The sequence below is a fragment of the Falco cherrug genome, chromosome 13, assembly GCF_023634085.1.
Source record: "Falco cherrug isolate bFalChe1 chromosome 13, bFalChe1.pri, whole genome shotgun sequence".
In the NCBI taxonomy this organism is placed as follows: Eukaryota; Metazoa; Chordata; class Aves; order Falconiformes; family Falconidae; genus Falco; species Falco cherrug.
Genome location: NC_073709.1, coordinates 20,047,413 through 20,069,922, shown reverse-complemented (window position 1 = coordinate 20,069,922; position 22,510 = coordinate 20,047,413). Strand labels below are relative to the sequence as shown.

The 22,510-nt window shown below is 35.8% G+C and overlaps 1 protein-coding gene across 1 annotated transcript in view; it reads left to right on the top strand.

The window, feature by feature from the left end:
- CAMKMT (calmodulin-lysine N-methyltransferase) overlaps window positions 1–22,510 on the top strand; it is a 221,479-nt gene that overhangs the window by 167,426 nt on the left and 31,543 nt on the right. Inside the window, exons 4-7 of the mRNA XM_055725585.1 lie at window positions 8,968–9,028; window positions 11,981–12,035; window positions 13,086–13,149; window positions 18,245–18,311. Of these exons, the coding sequence (XP_055581560.1) occupies window positions 8,968–9,028; window positions 11,981–12,035; window positions 13,086–13,149; window positions 18,245–18,311 (247 nt within the window). The remainder of the gene's footprint in view (window positions 1–8,967; window positions 9,029–11,980; window positions 12,036–13,085; window positions 13,150–18,244; window positions 18,312–22,510) is intronic.

The following is a 22,510-nucleotide window of genomic DNA, read 5'->3' as shown; positions in this document are numbered from 1 at the left end:
CTGAAATTAGTGTATTGGAATTGACTACATAGGGATACAAGGCTATAGCTGAAATATGGTTGATTGTATCTATAAGCTATTGCGAATACTGAAAAAAGTAGTTATTTAATTGAACTATCCAACTGTTTGTCTGGATAGAATTCTTTAAAATCTTCCTTTCTTTATCGCTTTTTGTTTGTGAAGCAAATAAATATGCATGCACTTCAAATGTATTGTTACATATTTAAATGGTACAATTCAAATATCATTGAATATTCTTTTTCTACACTTCCCAGAATGAGTGCTCATTTAAATCAGATATTATGAAAACCGGATGACTAATCCTAAATTCAGGTGTACTACCACTCAGGCTAGGCAGATTGCTAGTTGATCATGCTAAGATGCTCCCTTATCCATTATTGGATCTGAAAAAGAGGAGGATTAAGAATTATCTGACTCCTCAGTTAATGTGCAAATCATCTAAAAGCTCAGCTTAGAAAGGTCTTAGAAAGCCGAACAGCACTAAAATAATAATAATGTCTTCAGAATTTTTAATAATATAAATGTACCATATCACATATTTAGAGTGAAAATAGAGTTTTATGCTTTATATCTCAGGTCGTATTTTATCTTTCTCTCCCTGTTTTTGTAATTATATATGGAAGTACTATAACTTTATTTTTAATTAAAGATTTTAATTGCAATTAGAAGTTGTCACTTGGGACAAACTCACACTGCTCAAACTTACTAAAAGGTGATATTTTCAGGCAATAGTAGAAAACAATTTGATAAGTACCTTTAGAAATGAGCATTAATATTTATCTACTTTTAACAAAGCATGAGGGAGGGAAGGACAAGTGTATCTCAGGAAATATTGTTGTATAATGTATCTAAGATCTTTGCAGGTTGGTTGATTTTTTTCTGTTATACTTATTTCTAGTATCTTTCTCTGCTCTTGGTTATGTTGAAAAAAATGTTCACTGAAAAGATTGAAATACTGTTTTTCTATATTTTCAAGAGACAGGAGAGTCTGTGACCAGAAGGCATCTCTTAATGTTCCATCTTTGCATTTTTAGGTTAGTTCTGCTGTTTGCTATAGTAATATTTGTTTTATCATTTCTATCATTCCAATATGTATACTTGCTTTCAAAATCTGTGAAAAGTATTTAAAAAGAAAAGAGAAAATGCTACTATTTCAAAACCCTATTATAATGCATTTTCAAATATGTCAGACACATCTTTGTTAAAATTAAACCAAGGATTGGTTTTGAGCGAATAGCCCTATATCCTTACAGATGCTGTGGATGGATGCATCTAAGCTGCTTATTATATTGATGGGTTTTGCTGCTCTGCAGCAAATGAAAACAGGCAGCTGCTTCCTCCATCAAAGCAAAAAGCAGCCTGAGTTTTTATTAAACGAGTGTTCATTTCTTCTATTGCCAAAATTCTTACACAAAACAAAAGAGCAGTTTTAGCACATTATTGCTTAACTAGACATGAACAACTGACAGCAAGTGATAAGCCTGTCTGCTTTTCACAACTGGTAATCATTTTTGGAATAGATGTTTTAATATAGTTGAATATAAAATTTTGTAATTTACATCTACAATGGTACATAAATTTATAGATCCAGTTTTTTGCAGGAGAATGAAGGCTATAATCACAAAAGGTTTGTTCCACTGTTGTTTAATTTTTAATAACTGTTTGAAAAGTAGGTAAAAAAAACCCACATACAACACAATCAAATTCATTCATTTGAAAAAAGGATGTTAAAGACAATCATACAAGTAGATTTGTACAGTTTGCCGATTTTTCTTATGGAAGAGATATGCATACATTTCCAGCTTTGACTTGTTACTGTATTTCCACATCAGTTCCACCAAACCTCTTAAGTTTGTGCTCTAAAAGAAATTTGCAGATTGCAGACCATCATGTTTCCCTCCTAGTCATGAATAATAATGAGAATGAAAGTGAGAGATACAGTGCTGAGGCCATTTTGCCTAGGCTGAAGATCTCAGCCGGTGCTTATACATATTTCTCAGTGATCTGAATATCATGAATTCTGCTTGAGATTGAAAGAGAGACAAGAGTTTCTATTAAATGTATGTGCATAGGCAAAAATGGCGAGACTTGTTTCTCTTTCCGTTTCTTCTGGTGTTGTACCTTTTCAAACTCACTTACAGCATTCCTGCTGTGGAAAAGTAAGCTAGCCATTCTCCCTGCCTCAAATTACTCCTCTTCACTGGACTTAAAATGGGTTTGCCATGTGCAAAAGTCAGATGCAGTAAGACACAGGTGTAAGGTGCTACTGTAAAGGCTATTAAATACTTTCCTGGTTTTCACTGTGTGCTTTTGGTGCTGAAGTTGCTTGCTTGCAAATACAAGCAAGTAAATTTCACAAATCAGGGCCTCAGATTAGACAATTGAACTTTCAAAACAAGTTAGCTCTTATGTTGACGCTTGAGATTGTCCACTGTTCAGAAGGACACAGTACTCTAGCTGTTCGCCTTTTGAAAACCTTCCTTCTAATGAAATTTTGTAGGAAAATAGTTTTTCAGTTCCAAACACACCATCTGCAACCAACTTGGTGATGGTGGCGCTTCTTTTATCTGCTTCTACTGTAGATGGGTGTAAACTTCAACCTGAGGATGCAAGTTTGAAAATAGGGGGTTTGTGCACTGCGAACAGAATGAGTTGACAAGAGTTTTTTCAGTGGGTTTTTTCCTTAGCAATTCCCTCTATTTCTTCATTTTACTGAAGTTACCAGGCTTGCTTGTAGATTATTATGAAAGTAATTTGCTATGGAAGGTTTCCACTCTTCTATACATGCATTTTATGGCAGCTAAAAAATTGAATATTTGTGGTATTAGTGCATTCTTACATGTGTTTATTTATTTTTTTTTTTTTAGATTCAATACACCTTAGGTGGGATATTAGGTAACCAGGATTATTGATAATCCTTTCATCTGTGTCACATTTTGTATGCTGTGTAAACAAGTGAATGAAAATTAAATCTTTACTTCCCAACTATACTAAGCAACATTTTTATGATAAAATTATATTTAAAAGGGACTTGAGGTTTGGAGTTTGAAGAAAGTTGAGAGCTGGAAGTATTTTTGAGAGCTATCCACGCAAACTAACTAACTACAGCAGTAAAATTAATTAAAAGCAGTCTTTACTCAAGCAATTACTCAAATTAGAACAACCACATTATATGTTACAAGCAGACATATGCTGTGTATCCACTTTGTATTTAGTCTTAGTTGTACTATTCATACTTGACATATTTTTGTCTGAATTGGAAGTGAATTGTAGTGCTCCAGAGACAGAAGGGCTCATAATATTGGTTAGAGCCTCATTTTAAAATTTACTCCACAATACTGTGCTGTTGAACCTTCTTACTTCTCCAGGACCTCCAACAGGTGTATGGTGCTTCTTGCTCTGCATGACGCTGGTGATCCACACAAAAACTACCCAGAATAAAATTATTGAACTTACCTTCCCTTGTGACTAGAATGTAAGGCATAGTCAGTAGAAAATAATGTTGATGCTGTAAAATTTGGATTGTAATGATGCTACAGGAAGAGTGAAAGGACCTTATTTTAGATTTCTGTAATTCCTTATGTTAAATTCCTAGAATAGCCTGTTCTATTAGGTATCTTAGTTTTGGGGATTTTCCATCCACTCTACAGTCTTTTAGCAGAGGAGATGGAGAATAGTTGCCTGTCCAGACAGGTACTCCTCTGCACAGTCAATTGGGATGCCAAAAGTTTTTCTGCTCTCCAGCAACAATGTATCTTGGTGTCAGGAAGGATAAAAAATACTTTTCTTAGGGTCAGAAAACAATTCATCATTTCTCAGTGCAATTGTTGGTACTTCTTTTGAGACATTATTCATCTCTTTGCCCATAATGCTTTTTTTTCCTCTCACTTTGAAGACAATTAAAGCAAATAAGGTAATTTCACATAGTTAAGAATCAGGACTTAGTAGAAAAAAGATCTTTTTGAGTAAATTCATTGGGGAAAATGACTGACTTTTCAAATTTAAATTGTCTTTGCTTTTCAGGGTTAAGATGGGATTTGTGCAAAGTTTACTTGAAACTTCAAATGAATAGGAAGACGTCTCATAGCTTAATAGTGCAAATAAAAGACAAAATTTGAATTTTGAGATCAGATATCTGTACATGTGGTCATCTGAAGTGCTAGGGAAAAGTGACAAAACTTTCAATTTGGCTTAGCTTGGAAAGGAGATTCTTAACCACCTGGCATGAAGCAGTTGTTGGACAGCTTTATACCACCTACTCAGAGCTTCAAGGGATGGTTCACCTGTCACCCCTAGTTGCCCCTTTGTTTTCTGTGTGTAGCATTGGCAGGCAGTAGAGCAGAGTTCCACTAATCTTTCACCATCCCAGTTAAAGTAATCAGTAGCTGCTGTGACTTCTTTGTATCTGTGGAGCAGTGCAGAGGCATAATGTCTCCAATAATCAAATGTCTTCTTTAAAAAAAATCTCAAAATTCTTAGCACTCTGTCCTGAGAATTTTCTAATAGCATGCTGTTCTTCAAGAACTTCATCAAGAACATCACATCAGATCTCAGTATTTGTTATCAGAATGTGTGACAGCATTCTTTAAAATATGTGGTAAAAAGCCACAGAGGAGAAAAAAAAATTATTTTTTTTTTGATACTGGATAATTTATTTCTAGTAGAAAATTTTCTGTAATATCATACAGGATTCAGCATTTTTAGATCCAGGGAAGACGACAGAGGTTTTGTGTTGCTTTGGACTAGTAGTGCTCCACCTGATGGTTAAGCAAATGATCCTCAGAAAGCTGTCTGTGTGTGTTGATGGTTGCTTTAAAGAATTGTTATGCCTTGGCTAGCTAGTGCAGAAGGACCTGACACTTTAGTAAGCACTATGAGAGTAATAAAACCAACTTAATTTATATATTCTTAGCATTATGCTTTTTGTTAGTGGTGTTCTTCTATAGAAAAAGCTTGGATGTCTTTTTTGGTTAGATCATACCTCAATGTGGTAGGATGGATGACTCAGGTTTTTTTCTTGCCCTTCCCATAGGTTCATTCTGTGTGTTTAAGTGATATAATCTGTCTCTGTCTCCTAGTTTGGTTCCTAATGTGAAAAATTGGGACAACAGAAATTCATGATATCATCAAGTTCTTGTGATGTAGACTCCATTATTGTGCTGAGATTTTATGATATGGTGATAAGTACTGTAGAAATGCCTGCATTTTGTATGTCTCTGCATATATTGCATTTCTCCATCCATCATCTGACTATTCAGTGATAATTTTTTTTCAAACCCTACTACTGTAAGAAGTGCCATGAAGCTGTCTGGAAGTAGACTTCATTGCTCTTATGGCACATTTGTAGTGGATCTCCTACAGTAATGGTGAAAGGATACCTGCCAAGAGTTGAAATGTGGACAGGTGTTGCTCTGTGAGCACTGTCTCTCTCCTGTGTCTTCAGACATGCCAGATCATAGTCCTTCTTGAGGCACTCCTTTAAACACCAACACAACTTAATTCTTCCATTTGTGTCAATAGAGATTCCAATGTTTTCTGGCAACTATTCTCTGTTGTCACACTGTAGTTATCAAGGTGATAAAGAGTTTTAAAACCTCCAGTAAATGTTGCAAAATATTTATTTTTGCAAAAAGAAACTCTTCTTTCTCTCTGTTTCCTTGTACCATGAGATTTTTTGCCCGTCTAGGACTTGTAGTATATTTATAGCCTTTTAAATACAAGCGCTATTTGGGGGCCTTTTGATATTCTTTTGCCTATACATGTGTAAATAATTGACTATCATATGTAAGTGGATGTATATGCAAATAGGTACCCATCCAATGTTATGTATTTATAACCAAATTCATAATACAAAATGAGAATAATTTTATTTTAAATATGAAAGAATTATTTTACATGTGTTCGCAGGACATTTAATCCATATCCATATGTATGTGTTTGCAGGAAATAAATTACACTTTTCACAACCTAGTGGTAGTTGTTAACTCATAGGAATTGCTGCATTACAGCTGTATGTTTTCAAACAGAAGCAGAACTCTCTTATGCTTGCAACTTCAAAATGTAGGTCATTGTGTTGGTGAATGTAGGTCAGAGTGAAGGGGACGAAGACAGAATGCAGACTCCTCCCCATGGATCTTTAAGCTTATCCCTGTTTTGAAGGTAAAGAGGCTTACCTACCTGTTCAAGCACGAGAAGCTTTTCCTTTTACTAAAATTAACACAGGTATCCTGGCTTCTGGCATCTTGGCTTAGCTGGAAGCACTGTGTGCTTCCACACTTGAGACCTGTGTTCGTAAAAGACCTCCTGACTCCTGCTTTTTTAGCTGCTAGCCACTTATATCATTGCTGAGGTGATACTTTCATCCCTATGGGGGAAGGCAGCGGGGAGGAGAGTCTGCATTGCTAGCATGTGTCTAAAGAAAAGCATTGTCTTCCCAAAGGTGCTTTACCCTTCGCTCAGCACAGAGCTATCTGATACACCTGCAGCTTCAGCCGGTATCAACATTGTAATGGTAGCAGGGAAAAGAACGGTGACCCCTCATAAAAGATTTAGTGACACCATTCAAAGTGCCCTTTCAATAATAACCGTAGAAAAGTGAGAGACATTTGACGGAGGGTTATGAAAACTCAGATGTTGAAGGATTTTGCTACAATTGACATGTATTTTTAAAACTCGCTCAGGCTAAAAGTTTGCTATAAAAGGTTTTAGATTTTTTGTGTTTGTGGGTGTGGGGTTTTTTTTGTAATGTGAGATATAAGTATTATAAATGGTATTAAATTAGCTGTGTCTTCACTAAATATTAAAAAGCACTTCTATTGCTTGAGTATACACCAGTCACTGCAAACTGAAACATTCTTTATATTATACACTAAAATATTTAAACAGTTATTATATTTATTACAAAATCTGTCATTTTAGCATATTTCAGTGCTCAAAAGCATTGAAATGCTCAAAACGGAGGTGGAAAATCCTGTACAATTCATAGTGTATGTTTCACTGAAGAATGGGTAGTGTTGTGTGAATATTTTATTTTAATCCTTAACAAGTCTAAGTAAAATAGCACATTCGTTTCGCAAACACCTGATCAGCCTAAATTGTCATAAACAGAAGAAATACCAATATTGCTTTAGTGTTTTTGTTATATGTAGAAATTGATGCTCTATTTTTTTTACCTTTAAGATCTTTATATGTTACATGCAAAGTTTTGACCAAATCCTGTCTAGGCTTTTCCTTGGTAAACATATTCTTACATTTTCATTATTTATCACTATGAGTAAGACTAGTTCAGAATATTTTCCAGATGGAAAGGAATAATTATATATTTGATGTTTACATTCAGGCTTTAAGTGATTTAAAAGGAAGACAGTTTTTCCTGCAAACTTCTGCTTCTATTAAATATGTTGTGATGTTTTTAAAGTCTCGAGAATAAAAAATTACAAAAAATAATCTAAAGGATTCACATATGTAGTAAACTGCATGGAATTAGTTTTACCTGTCTAGAAATATCTAAAGGATGCTCCTGCATGTCTGTTTTAACTTCCGTTTACTGAAACTACTGAAGTGTCTGTGGTTCATAACATTAAGTTTGTGTCCCATTAATTCATAGCAGTGTGTTGTGGGAGGAGGCTAGCCCTGCTTTTTACGTGTAGGTAGGCATGTAAATACGTTTTTTCATCACTAAGCAACAACAGATGGAAAACACATAACAACCATCATTTGGCCGCATATGCCTTTGATTCATCCTCCCTTAACTTTGGGAACCTAACTCAAGTGCCTGAGTACGAGTCTGTTTTCCCGAGGCTCCCTCCAGCAATGGAGGTTGGTGCCCACAGGAGAGCACACCAGCCACACAGGATCTGTGCTACCCTCTCTGTGGGTCACGGCGCTTCAGTCAGGTGTTCTAGTGAGATGGGAAACTGGTCTGATGAAAAACAGCAAGTTTCATGAGTGAATGATGTTAAAAGGGTAAATTTGCATGGATGTCTTCAAGTACTTGCCAAGGTTGACCGTGACCCGTGTAAGTTTTGTGATGAAAGTTTATAAAATTGTGAATAATACAGATTAGATGAAAAAAAGCATGATTGCTCCTATCTATTCCCATATGAAAACCAGAGCAGCTCTAATGAAAATGACACAGAGGCAAGTACAAAATAACAGAGAGAAGGTGTTTCTTTAGCCAACAGAGTAAAACTGTGGTGCTGTCCGCCACAGGACATTGCACTATGGGAAGTTTACCGCAATCTACAGAACAACTAGAATAATCCTTTGGTGACTATTAAACAGAACTTATTACTTGTGTCACCTCTCCTCCTCAGGAACTTCTTGAGCCACAACTAGAACTCATGCTGCATTACTGCCCTAGTCCTGTGTTTGTCCTTAGCGCACGTTACTGGTCAGTGCCCCTTACAGTCAGACTGATGCCCGACCTAAGAAAACCTAAGAGAAAAGGAGCTAAATAAAAAGAAACTGTGAAGAAACTAAATGATGGTAGAGGACAGATAATGAAAAAGGAGGGGCCTCCTGTCCACTGTTAGAAAGAGGCTACAAGGCAGGGCGGGCTTCACATCTGGCCTGGTACAAACAGTTTGATGTTCATGTGAATGCTCAAATGTCAAAAGTTTCATAGAATTAAATTTGACATATCGTTCAAAGTCTTGACAATTGTATGTGTATGTATAGATAAATGTTTATGTTGATGTGTGTGAGCATGTATCTATAAAGTAAATTTCTGATCATTGGTAAGGATAAAATCTGTGAAATATTCCGTTTCAATGCTTAAAGCATAAGTCTTCCATTAAAAGTCTTATTTGTTTTTTATTACATGGTATTATGGCAAATTTAGAAAATGAAACATTTGGTAGAGATCTGCAAATGGTATTGTGTATTCAAATATTATTTTAGGGGAAAATATTCTATTCTAAGGTGGCAAATTTCTTTGTTTTATAGGTCTCTGGCCATCTGAAGAAGTGCTGGCTTACTACTGCCTAAAGCACAAAGAAATATTCAGGTACAGAGTTAAATATAAAAAGATATTTTCCAATTTGTTAGTTTTATTGTATCTGCATGGTAAAGATTGCTATGATTTAAGTCTTCAGATTAAATTTAAAATGTTCAAGGTGAAAGCATGTTGCTCCTAACAAAGAATTCTGAGCTGCCTTTGGGTACTAATATTGCACAGCAAGCTTTCTGCTATATGTCAAAGACTTTTGATTTCCACTCAAGGCGTTTTATTTCACTTTGATTTTTGGGAAACAAAAGTGAAGCTCCAATCAATCAGTACTGATTGTGAAGGTCAGGAAAAATAAAAGACATTCTTTAAACTGACATCTGTTGCAAAAGCAAGCAAAGTATTACTTGATAAAACACATAATAATCACTGCATATAGCAATGGAGGAATTTGCACCTGTGTTTAAGTGTTGTGAAACACTTTTGAGAAATCCTGCACTTTTAGTTGTTTTCATTTTTTCACATTTTCTAAACTTGTAGAAGACATTTATCAAGGCTCCAACAGGAACACCTGAAAATAAAATCCATCCTGCATCCTCTGTCTTTCCCCTTGAGTGTACAGAGCTTTGCACTTGGAAATCCTTGAAGTTTCATTGTCCAGAGGATGAGTGGAGTGCAAGAAAAGCCATTATAACAACGCATTTGGAGGCATAAATTGTGTTCTGAGTGAGCGTGCAAGGCTAATACCAAGTAAACAAGGTTGGACTCTATGAAATCCTTCAGTCTGCGTACATATAGTGTTGGTAAAATACAGAGGACCAACCTGTAAGTCCCTGCCCCTTGTACCAAAGCTGAAAGCATATCAGCCGTGACCTGGTTCCTGCAGCTGGCTCAGACTCCTATCTGAAGTCAAAGATGTGGCACCAAAGCATGCCCTGGTTTGTAAAGCCTCGTTTCTACTTGGTCCACCACCTGAACGAAGCCCACCCTGTTAGAGGAGGCAGCTAACACACCCAATTTGGCCGTTGTTGCTCATTCTTCCAAGTCTAGCTGGGCACTGTATTGTGTGACTTTTGCTGCTGTCGTGGTGTCCCTGTAGCACTTTGCCATCCAGCCTGTGCCATGGCCCATATGCTGTGCTTGCTCTCAGAGGCTCTTCACAGCAAACCTCCCCGGGCTGCTCACTAAAAGGGTGTTTTCCTGGTTTGGGTATGCAAGCCTGGATACTCAGAGACTGATCAGTCACACTTCTGTGGAGGAAATGGGCAGTTTCACATCCTGATTTCTCAGGATTATGCCCTCTCAACAGTACCTTCAGAGCAGAGTTTCTGATTTTAATTATCTTGGATAAATGTCACTAAATATTGCCTAAAAGAGATATTATTTTTAAAATCTGTTAATAAGGGAACTTTGCACTGAAATAAATTATTTTTATGTGTAAGTATGGATGTGTATATGCTGGTATATTAAGTACATAAAAATTTGGTTCAAAATGCACTAAAACTCCCACACTAGCTCCTTCCTGCGTTTATTTCAATAAGCATGACTCTTACAAAGGATTAAGTGCCTTGTAAATCTCATATATATAACCATACGTGTATGCTTTTAATATATATGACATATATGGTGTAGAAAAATAAAAACTTATGTGAGGAAAAACCTATAATCATTCCATTTAAACCACAAACAGCAAATTTCCCACATCTGTTATTGGGTTTACGTACAGCTTGTTCCTCCAAACTGTGCCCGTCTTTGGTCTCATTTCCATGAAATAGGACAACTAGACTTTTTTCAAATAAAATTTGTAGTCTTGAGAAAAATAAATCTATCCCATCCAGACAGCAGCTCAGCAAACAAAATATCAGCATCTATCTACTGATATTGATATGGTATCCTAGATGCTCTTCCTAAACATCAGAGTCAAACGAGTAGGAAGGTAGTACTTTCACATAAAAACAGGTTTTCAAATGTTGGTGTTTTAGGGGACAATAAAAGGTACACCAAAAAAAATCTGTTTAGCTGAAATTCCATTTTCTGCCTGTCAAAAATGTCTCAATGGGAATGTTTCTGCCAGCTGTAACAGTTGCTGCAGATTTAGCTATAAAGCAGCGTGTTCCTAAACGGAGGCTCCGCCGTGCCCTGGACGCCGCTCCATGCAGTTTCGGCGCGGGGTCAGCGTCCCTCCCTCCTCCCCTCCTGGGGCAGGCCATGGCTCGGGAGGACATTCTTTGTGGCTCCCCCTGCAAGCTCCCATCCGGCACGCTCTGCGCCAAATTATATTTCACATGCACGTCTTAATAACAGCTCAGTATGGTCTAAGTTAAAAGCAGCCTTTTAGACCATGTATTCAACCCTCTGCTTGGGCTCAGTTTAGGCTCTTGACACTAACTTCGTTCCGTTTTCTGTGGCTTAACTGTTTGCTGTTCCCATCGTTGTTCATAACAGCATTGTTTGTAGGTCACTTGCAGTTTTAAGTGCTAATTGAAGGATCGGATTTCTTCGTGTGTAATTGTTTTGTGGTATATGGCTTGTTTTAAAACTACTCTCTTTTTATATAAAAAGGCTTTTAGGCATAACTATATGGAGAGATATATAAATAATATTAATTTCCTCATTTACTTCTCTAACTGTTTTTGCAATAATGAATGTGGATTAACATTGTTATCCTTTCCTAACAATTATCTTTCGCTACTCTAGCTAGTTTAGTTCTAAAAGACAGAGCCATTGACAAGGGAAAAAAGGGAACCTTCTCAGATTTTTCAGCTCAGCGGTGGTAATGTTGCACTGAACACTAATGAGGGAACCCCCACTGATTTGCCTGCTTTGTGACTTTTCTATTTCATAATTATTTTTAAAACGCAAAACGACATGAGGTAGCCTAGTCATGTCTCTACAACTTCCTGGTAGCTCAGTTCTTACTGCAGATGGCAATTTGTTCTTGTAACATATATGTCTCTCTGACCATTTTCATCTAATTTGTATGGGTTCTACCATTTCCTTTCTCTCTTTCAGGGACCTTGCTGTGTGTGAGCTAGGGGGTGGCATGACATGCTTGGCTGGGCTCATGGTAGGTCTTTTCTCAATTCCAATCCCATTCAGAGGAAGAAACAAAAGGAAAAATGTTCCAGTGCCTCCAACTGCTGGGTCAGAGAACTGTCAACAGCCTCAGCTGCGGTCAAGCTGCAGAGTCTTGAGAGACCTTCTAGATTGACTTGCTTTCGTATCATATTGATTTTATGGTTGCCTCGATGAGCAGAAACATTTTACCTCCGTGTAGTCAATATCTTTTGTTGTGACATTCCAGGCCACGTACGGTCTGTCTTTCATTGCCATAGTCGAAGCATTTTTTTTTTCAGATTATAGTCCCATTTGCTAAGATACAGGAATAGCCTGGCGAATCACAGTTGGAGCACCATGATATAGCTGCTAATGTTTTGCCTGCATTATTACACCAACAAACATGATCCAGAGCTCTCGGTAATTAGATTCTTTTGAATTAGATTGGCCATTCAGGAGAGTCGTTCACCATTCTCTGGGTTCTGAGTCATGTATTCAGGAGATATTATGTAGCAGTGCAGTGCATTAGACAAGTTTTTATGTCTCTACAAATAAAAGCATATTGTTACACTGATTGGCATTTGACAAACCTGTCGCTCTTATACAATGTGTCGAGGTTACAGCCCAATGTGCGAGCATGTCAAAGCTCACAAAAAAATTACCCTTACAAAGCCATCTGCCTGCAATGCAAAGTTATATGAAGGGCATCAGGCAGTCAGACAGAAGCAAGCTGAAAGGCAGAGTGACAGCCTTGTATGATGGCTCTACTAGATAAACAGAAGCCCGCAAATGAAAGCCTCTCAGAATACCATCATCGGCTGTCACAATGCAATTACGGAACAGAATGATAGCAAGATAGAGGCTCCCGCAAATGGAATGATAAAAGTATTGACTGATTTGATTGAATGATTAAAATAATGCAGACATAAAATGAAAAAAGATTGAAGATTGTTACAGAGAAATAGGTGAGGAAGCATGATACTGAAGGCTTGTCACTCCTGTCTTCACTTCCACACAGACAAGCATATTTGCTCATTGTTTGCTGTGCTCTTTTTTTCAGGTTGCTATTTCTGCAGATGTCAAAGAAGTTCTGTTAACTGATGGAAATGAAAAGGCCATCAAAAGTATCCTTATTCAGATAGAAAACTGGTTTGTTGTGCTCGTTCCTTTTTACTGGCTGAGTAACAATCGATATAAAGACAGACAGCATGGGGTATATTAAGAAAAAGTCCCCACATAAGTAATTAAAAAAATATCTTGAAGAGAGCTACAGCTTCCCCACAATAAATGCCACATTTTCTTCTTTAATTAAAAATGTACGTGTTGGTATAGAGCAAGTACAGTAGTAAATATTTGTCTTGTGGTTGAGTGCTGAAAGATTCCTTGTGTGTATGCTGCACATTACAGGAGGTGTAGCAGTGAATCAAATCATTAGCTCCTCTCCACATATCCATTTTGCAGAACTAGATTTTATTTGGGTTTTTTTTACTTTCAGATACTAGCCTCTTAAAACATACCCACTATTTGTATACTGTCGTAGCTTTTCCAGCAGATATTGAAGTGAATGGTTTCATTGTTGCTGCTAAGTTATAACTGCCTACAAATTACCCATTTAGTGTGCTTAATCAATTATCAATTTATCATTATTTCTCTTGATGTAGCATTGTGAAACTCCTCTGTCCCTTGTAAAAAATATTTTATAATATTTCTTATATTAGAATAAATTGCTATTATGCCTTTCTAATATAAACACAGAGTTCAGAAAATTGAACTGGACTTTGGCTAAGCAAGAGAATGAGTGGGCATGATTTGTGGCCCCATTAAATATCAGCACAGAACAAGAACAGATATATACAGTGAATACTAATAGCCCTTAGAAATCGAGAGGGAAAAAAGGAAGCTATCTATTTGCTTTTGTTCCTTAGTAATCTTTCCATTTGCATTTTAAGGCAGACTAGTTTTTCAGGTTTTGACCACTGCATCATCAAAATTACTTAGATTTGAGTTTTGTATGTATTTGAGCTAACGTAATGAGTATTTAGTGAAAAAAAAAAAGTTAAACTTATCTGTGGTTTAAAAAAATTGCAGTTGCAGATGACTGTTAAAAAAGAGACATAGTAGTATAATAATATTAGCCACTACCTTTAAAAAGACTTTCTCAGCGGTAACTGAGGTAACTATAATTGCTTACAACACTTTAACAATTTCATGGAAAAAACAGCCAATCCTAGATCATATCTTTTAAAACTTGAAGGAAGGCTTATAATAGTCTCCTTTTCATGAAAATGCAAGTTCTCAGTTTTATTCCAGGGATTTTTATTTTGATAAATTCTAGTTTGTTATACTGATGTCTTGTGGAGGAAGTATTCATTATTCTGTGGATTTTAATCAGCATCACCCCTTCCAATTTTTCTTTGATGTCATTATGAAGACAAAAAACATGGGAGGAAGAAAGTGTTTCAAAACTAGCCTAACAAAACAAACTGATGTTTTGTAGAAGCATAGGTATTTAACAGAAGGTCATTTTACCCACAGAAATCTTCAGGTGAGCTCAGTAATCATCAAGTCAGCAAATATCTTGCATAGTAGATTCCATAAACATACCTGAACTTTTTTGAAATTTAGAAGTCTTCTATAGCAAGGAAAATTGGTGAGTGCTAAAATTATTCACTCTGTCTTTGGAATTAAACACATTAAAGTGCTTTTATTCCTTAAGAAGATACTGTTAAAGTCATCTAATTAACACACCTTAATTTTTCACAACATGTTTTAGAAATATCTTTTATTTCCGAAAGTCTTACAAGAGGTCTTCATCTGTATTCACTCAGTGAATCCCTTTCAGAGAAGTGATTGGTGCAAGGCTCTAACAGGAATTTATTTTTCTTTTTTAACATTTGGTGCTGAAGGCTCAGCATTCAAAGTGCTTTTATTGTGTTGGATTTTACAATGGGCTTAATATTAGCAGGGTGCCAAAGTGCAGCAGACTAAGAACTTTACAGTGTAGATGGAGTGTATTCTTAAAAGTGCACATAATAAAATTTATGTTGCATTTTATGTGTTTTATGGACTTCAGTAGTAATTTTATGATCTGTCTTAAAGTAGTTTTCTTTGCATTCTTTTCTATAGTGACGAGCTATATATAACAGAAGTTTAGGCTAAATTTAGATCTGTTTCAGCCACACCAGACTCACTGAAATCGGGAAGAATTTTTAGAGTAAGTGGAAATAGTGTTTGGCCCCAAGTGCACCAGACCACAGATGATGTATTTCTACTCATTTTTATTATTACTGATGGTATTTTTTAATTGTTTAGCATACCAAATGAAATTACTGTGGGATAAAATACTGTTTTCTTTTCTAGATTCTGCTCTTCAGGAATAGTTAATACCTAGTATTATGCTTTTTATGTAGGTATTATAGATTAAAATAATCTTGTTTAAAAATTACTGTTTACATCTTCCCTTTAAATTTCTTAGGAAGCTTAAATTACATGCCAGTCATACTATAATATCCAAAAATTACTTTCCAAAAAGTAAAAGTGGTTGTCAACAACAACAACAAAAAAAAATCACTGTCAGAAGCCAGGAAATCACCAAGCAAGCCTGCTAATTATTCTTAATGGGCAAGATGAGCACATTAAGAAACAAATGAATACATCAGTGAAAAGTAATTGAAAATCGACCTGGCAATAGTGCATTGCATCTGAGAATCTGCCTTTGTATTATCATCATCATCATAATTATTGTTGGTTTTGTTGTTGTTATCACTATTCAGTGAGCGTAACTAACAGCTTTGCTTTATGAAGTCTCAAGCTTTTGAGGATTTGATTTTTCTTTTAATTTTTGACATTCTTCATATTACTCTCCATTTCATACTTCCACATTTAGTATTCACTATGTATGTTTTCAATATTTATATTAGGATATGTTATTGAAATGTTACAAGTTAAAAACAATTTACAAATATGTTAATTTCAAATAATTGCCATTTTAACCATTTCATTGTGAAATATATAGCTATATTTTATATTAATCAATGGTCTTATGCATGAGGTTTAAAAGGATATGATTATTTCAGTTACTAGTCCATTTAAAAGACTTCCACTCACTCCTTTTGCTTATCATGGACAGGTTTTAATTGATTAACAGATCATTTATATTGCAAAGTCAATAAAATAAAGACAGGTTTTTGCTTTTGCAGCTTTGTTCAAAACTTCATTGTTGCTTTAGTGTGTTCTATGTAAGTTCTTTTAGGATCATTTAAATAAAGTATTAAAAAGAAAAATGTAGATATTTCAAGTGAATAATAATACATAGGCAAAGTTATCAGATTCACCCCCTTTTGTAATTTTGAGTGATATCCAGTCAGATACAAATTTTCCAACTTAGGTAGTATCTGTGACATAGTGAGTCATGAACATCAAATTCTATTTCCCCAGAACAGTGGAAGCATCTATACACGGTTCAACATGTCCAAACCAAGGATGAGGTTCATTTTTAGAAAAAAATGTCTCCTATTCCAGAGAGGCTGTGTACCTTCTGCCTTAGCTCTGTTTCACACCATGCACTGGTGACTTGAACTACTGTCTGAAAGCATCAATAATACAAAACATTGTTGCAGTGCACTATAATGGCCATTAAAATATAGTGTATGGATCTTTCAACAGTCCTGGGAAATTTAGGTTAGAAAGGTCATGTTCAGCCTGAATGCTTGAAGACATGGGCTCATAAATTATTTAAAAAATGCTAGTGTTAACATGTTTACAACAATTATTAATAGTTTTGCTCAGTTATATAATTTAAGTGCAGTGTAGCTAATTTATCACCAATGTTATTTCTGCCTCTACTTAAAAATAGCATGCTTTTATTTATGCCTTCCTTTTACTTCACAGGTATAGACCATTCATTACTACTTCTCATTGTATATTGTCAAAAAGATTTAAAAGGCATGTCCAAACTACAGAGATTTGTTTAAACCAGTTTCCTGCTACTCCATTTCTAGGTTTTGGCTTCACAAAGTGTCAGTTGTCTTTTTTAAAAAATTTTTTGTATACTTGCTTTCCTAAAATAACTTTTTCTAAATAGCCAACCGTATTAGGAAGGCAAATTATGTGATTTCAGCAAAGCAATTAAAAAGATACATCACTGATATTTTAAATTAGCCTGACACTAGTGTTTAATTTTCCTATAAGAACACTGTCTTCAATAAGAAGGAGGGATCATTGACATCATTACCAAAAATGTCCATTTAAGATAATTTTTTTGATTTTGAGAGTTAATCATTCAAATACCTATAGATTCACACTGGGTGACATTTGGTATTCTCATAATTTTCGATTACTTGCTACATCTTTTCTTGCCAGTGGCTTCTGACTAACCACAGATGATTGATTATGAAGGTTATCTTTCTAGGCATAGATGACAGGGCACAGCTCCCCTTGAAACTTTTCATTTGCAGCCCTTGCTTCGGCCTGCCTGAATGGCTACCAAAGTATGACCTGATCTTCCAAACTGTAAGAATCTGAACCATGAGGCTGAGGCATTGAGACACAAGGCTAAGGCACTATTGCGGTGCCTATGGGGAAGAAAAGGCATTTATTGCGCTCTACTGTCTTTTATGGTGGTTCCAAACCATTCTCAAAAAAGCAAATGGACTAGAAACTCCCTTGCCTATAGGTTAAGGTGCTCCTGCTGTGCATTGGATTTCACCCAGACAGAGCCAGGAGCAAAGCTATGTGTCTTGTGGCAGGGCAGGTACTCAGAACCCCTAAGCCTCCAAAATCCCAACACTGTGATCTAGTGATACAGTCAAAAGCAGCAAAACTAAACTGAAGATTAAGTGACCATCTAAAAAAATTCTGTTCACCATGGTTATAATTCTTATATTTGCGAACAGTAGTTACCTTTAAATGTATGTAAGGTATGGGAAATATTTTTCAGTCCTCTATATTGCTGGCCTATAGCTACAGGGCTAGCAATTCATTAAACGAAACAGTCAATAGAGGTAAGGAACAAGAGCAAATTGCTGCATAGATATATGGCTGATGCGCTGGAGCAGCATTGTAGAACTTATGCTTCTGAAAAAAGACTGACTCTTAGCACAGATTAAAGATCAAACAAATAAAAGACATTATGAAGATATTAACAGTGGGGAAAAGTATTTTTTATTATTTTTATTACTGCTTTAGTTTTGTAGATAAGTCTTAACTTATATGGTACAGATGTAAGTGAGATCATCGCAAGAAACCAAAATGCAGGAGTATTTAAGGCTCAGAAAGTGTCAAGCTGGTAAGATGCTACTAAACTGTTTTACTGATTCTTGCATGTAAATGTGTATTTAACGTAAATGTGAATTGCAAAAAATTATGCAAAAATGTGAAAGTGTGACCTATACTACTGATGCTGACACAGATGTATATACAATGTAAGTGATACAGAACAGAAGTTTGGAAGTATCAAAAAAAAAATTAATTGCTTTTTAACATAGCAAATAGACTATGATGAATATTAGTGACATAACCTCGCTTTCCTTTTTATTTTTTTTAACATACATTATGTTTCTTCAAGCTGTGGTTTAGAGAATGGTTGAAATTTGGCTGTTTCAGAGTCAACGTTACCCATTGCACTGAATATGAGGCTTGGAATGAATGTACCTAAATCACTGGCAAGTTTCATTTTAAATAGTTTTGAGAATTCAGGGTGGCAACAAATCCTATTTGCCCCCAAGGTAGACATCGGAGCATCCATGGGACACTTTTTAGTCACTGTGTCTGTGCAATCAGTTATCTTGTCACTGCAAAGACAGATGGGGAGCATGGGAGCCAGGCACAGCATGCTGGGACCCTTCTCTCATTGACTATGTCCAAAGGTGCAGGGCACGCTCAGCATTCTTCTCATAGTGTGCCAGCTCTGTTGTCTCCAAGTTGGCCCCAAAAGCATTCTCTGGAGGGTGAATGTTGTAGAGGTTCAGAGAATTTGGTTTCAGATTCTCTCCAGAGCCCTTCATGACCCACCCTATAATAGGTGGTGCCACTGAGGTTAGCTGTTTAACTGTTTCATTGAGGCATATCCAGGTACAGTAGGGACTGGAAGCAGATGAAATTTTGAAGTGTGTTCACCTCTTGTAGTATTTTAAAAGTAAATTGTAAAGTACTTCATATTCATGATATAGGGTTAAGAATTAGAATGTGCTTAGAGATGGCTACCTGAGAGCAAATAGTGCATTCTTATTGTGTGTCTAAATCTTCTTCTTTTTTTAATATTCTCATTCCAGAAGGGCTCTCAGTCCTTCTCAAAGTGACAAAAGTAAAGTTGAAAAAGGGCTGAGAAAGGCAAGCTGTCACAGCAGAATAAGCTTATTAACATAGAGGGTTAAACCCATAAAATTTTAATGGCTATCGATCACATCATTTATCCTTAGAGAAGTTCTTTTTAGTGAGCACTTAGGATTAGAAAAATTCTGCCTTCGTTAGAGTGTACATGCATATAACTTAGAGATATATCTCTGCATCCTAATAAGTGCCTACCAAGTAGACAAAGGGCCACGTGGGCCCCAGGAATGGTCTTTCAGGTTCCATGTGCTGTACGCTTCTTGTAAGCGGCCTCAGACACTCATCTCTGCTGAGGAGAGGCTGTGTGGTACGTCCACCCAGAAGCTCAGATTTTGCAGATTTCCAATTGCAGTCTACTTTGTGTGAGATTTCAGATTTCATCCCTTGTCAAGACTTCAAACCTGGTCTTTTAGATATCAATCAAAAGCACATTTTCTACCCTGTCCTCATTTACATTTATCTAATGCTTAAGGTCATTTGTGATCATTTGAGTGTATTTCAGCATATGGAATCAGTGAATAATAGATTTCAGCCTCACGCTGTGAAGAAAGATTGTGTTTTTACAAGACATGATGTTGTTTACTGGGTGTTAATAATCACTAATTAATAAACATATCTAGACATCATAAAATGTTGCATTTTAAGGAGTAAAAATGTCAAGTGTTTAACTTCTTGAGTGCAATAGCATTTGGGGCCATATTTGCATAAATAAAATAATTAAATTACAAAATAAAGTTGAAGTGCTATATCAAAACATAAGGCTTATTATAATAAATACATAATTTGATTCTTAGTTCTACATTCTTAAGATTTTTGTTGCAGATTTTTTGTAAGTGTAAAGTTTCATTTAAAAAGTATTCAAATTACTCTCTAATCCCCAAAATAATGATCATCTTGCATTTTTCTATCTTATAAACATTAATGGTTGCTTTTTCCTATCAAAATTAAGGTTAGTTATTTGAGAAGTGACATGTGATGAAGGCAGTAACAAAGTTATTCGATCACTTCTCAAGGCCCTGGAGAAACTAAAAGGCTGATGTAAAATCTGAAATATTCCCTAACTCACTTTTCCTACAACCAAAACCATTAGTTATATAATGATAATTGAGGGGAGGAAAGAACCACAAGAAAATGTAGTGTTTTGTAGGGAAGAATGCAACACTGGCATGCAAAGTGACATTAGGTGACTTCTTTTATGTTGATCAGTTCTTGCAGGCAAGTGAATATAGGAATGTATTCAAGTGACTTACTGCAACATTCACTTAATCTGGAGAAGGCATGTTCCTCACTCTAACATATCATTTAAACAGTGTCCAGTCTTGTAACTTTGCACACTGTCCCGTACAAAGTTACAAGATTCTTTTCTTACAAAAAAATAATTCAGAAGAAACTCTTCTCACTGCTCCTTCATCTCATGTCAGGATCTTGTACTCTTTTCCTTGCACATGGAGCATAAATTATCAGTAAGAGTCAGTTTGTAACTGTTCCAGACATGTAAGTCTAGACTTGGAAAATATACCAAAACATGTATGGCGCAAAAAGGAACAATCTAGTAACAGCCAAGAGAAGATAGATTAGGACAACCTGCCATACATTTATTTATTTAGATTTATACAAAATGCAGCAAATGAGCACTTATCTAGCTCTCTGCCAACTCTTGATTATTGTTTAAAAGTACAGTAATGTAAGCCAAACTGGCAGTTTGTCATATTAAGTGTTATAATATAATAATAGATATTTCGTAAACAGTTTATTTCAGCAGTGGATATACAATTCTATTTTATTTTTAGCTTTCATGAGTATGTTCAGAATTTTTTGCTTATGCTTACTGGAAATAGGTGCAGTAATGCTGCCAAGTTACTAATAATGAGTAATTACTATTAATACACCAAGAAGGTGTATTAATCCTATGTATGGGTTTGACAATGTTATTTTTTTTTCACAGTTTAAAAATTATCTATGAATCATGTTTTTTACCCCATAACTTAGCATATGAGTTATCTGATAGCAGTCTTTGTACCATCAATTGTTACTGGTTTGACAGGCATTATATCATCGTTTTGAACATGTCCACCTATGATTAAATTACCAATAACAAAGTCAGGGGATCTCTACTCTTTTTCTTCTCTTTGTTTTAATGTGGAGCTGTTCCTGAAGCAGGGGTTTCGATAGTAAAATTTTGAAAAATTTTTGTTATTACAAATGTCATGAGGGATAAACATTATCAAAGAGGAAGGCTTAGAGTATATTCTGAAGGTTAATAGACTCTGTCTGTCTTGCCTACTAGGGAATTTGTTCTTCCGTCAGATTCCCTTGTCTGAAAAGACCAAAATCTGGTAGGAACAAAATTTGTATACTTGCTTCTGATACAGGACTGTGGACAAGTCTGTTGTTTTGCTGAGAGCTGCCACAGAGAGATTACATTCCATGTCAGAGCGTAAACAAGTACATTTAACATCAAGTCAGTGAGATAAATGCTTGTGGTGTGATGCACCCTTTGATTCGATTAGTAATAATGTATCACATATTCCTTGTTCATTCCATAGTCAGCATTGGAGCCCACATCAAGAATGTATGATCATGTGACCAAAAGTGACAATTCCTTCTCTGTAAAGGTTAACAGATAGGTTATAATCTTACCCAAATTTTTGTGTTCCTTACAAATGTAATGAATTTATAAAATTGCAGAATTAAACCTAAAAAGTAAAAACGTAAATGCCATCCAGTATAATAGTGAATGAGGTCTCAGTGACAGAGCACTGAACTATATTGTCTTGATTCTGTTCTTATATTACCTCTTTCTCTATAGCTGCCAACACATGAATATTTTACCTTACTGTAATGTTCTTCAAATATGCCAGCTTTCTAACCTTCCTAATTTCAACTCATCATGTCACAGGTTCCATCAATGTAGAACAGCCTTAATAAAGACTCTCTGTCTGGTTTCATTCATCAAAATGACCTGAGGGTTGCTAAATTCAAACTTTCTGAAAATATATTTATTGAATTTGCATTTGTCAACCCTAAAGGAATCCCGTTCTTCTAACTACTTTTCCAGTTTCCTCATGTAACACTCTTGCATGACAGCATCGCTCGGTAAGAAGGAAGCTGCCACAAGGAACATTTCAATTTACTTATTTTCAGATGAGGGTGGTC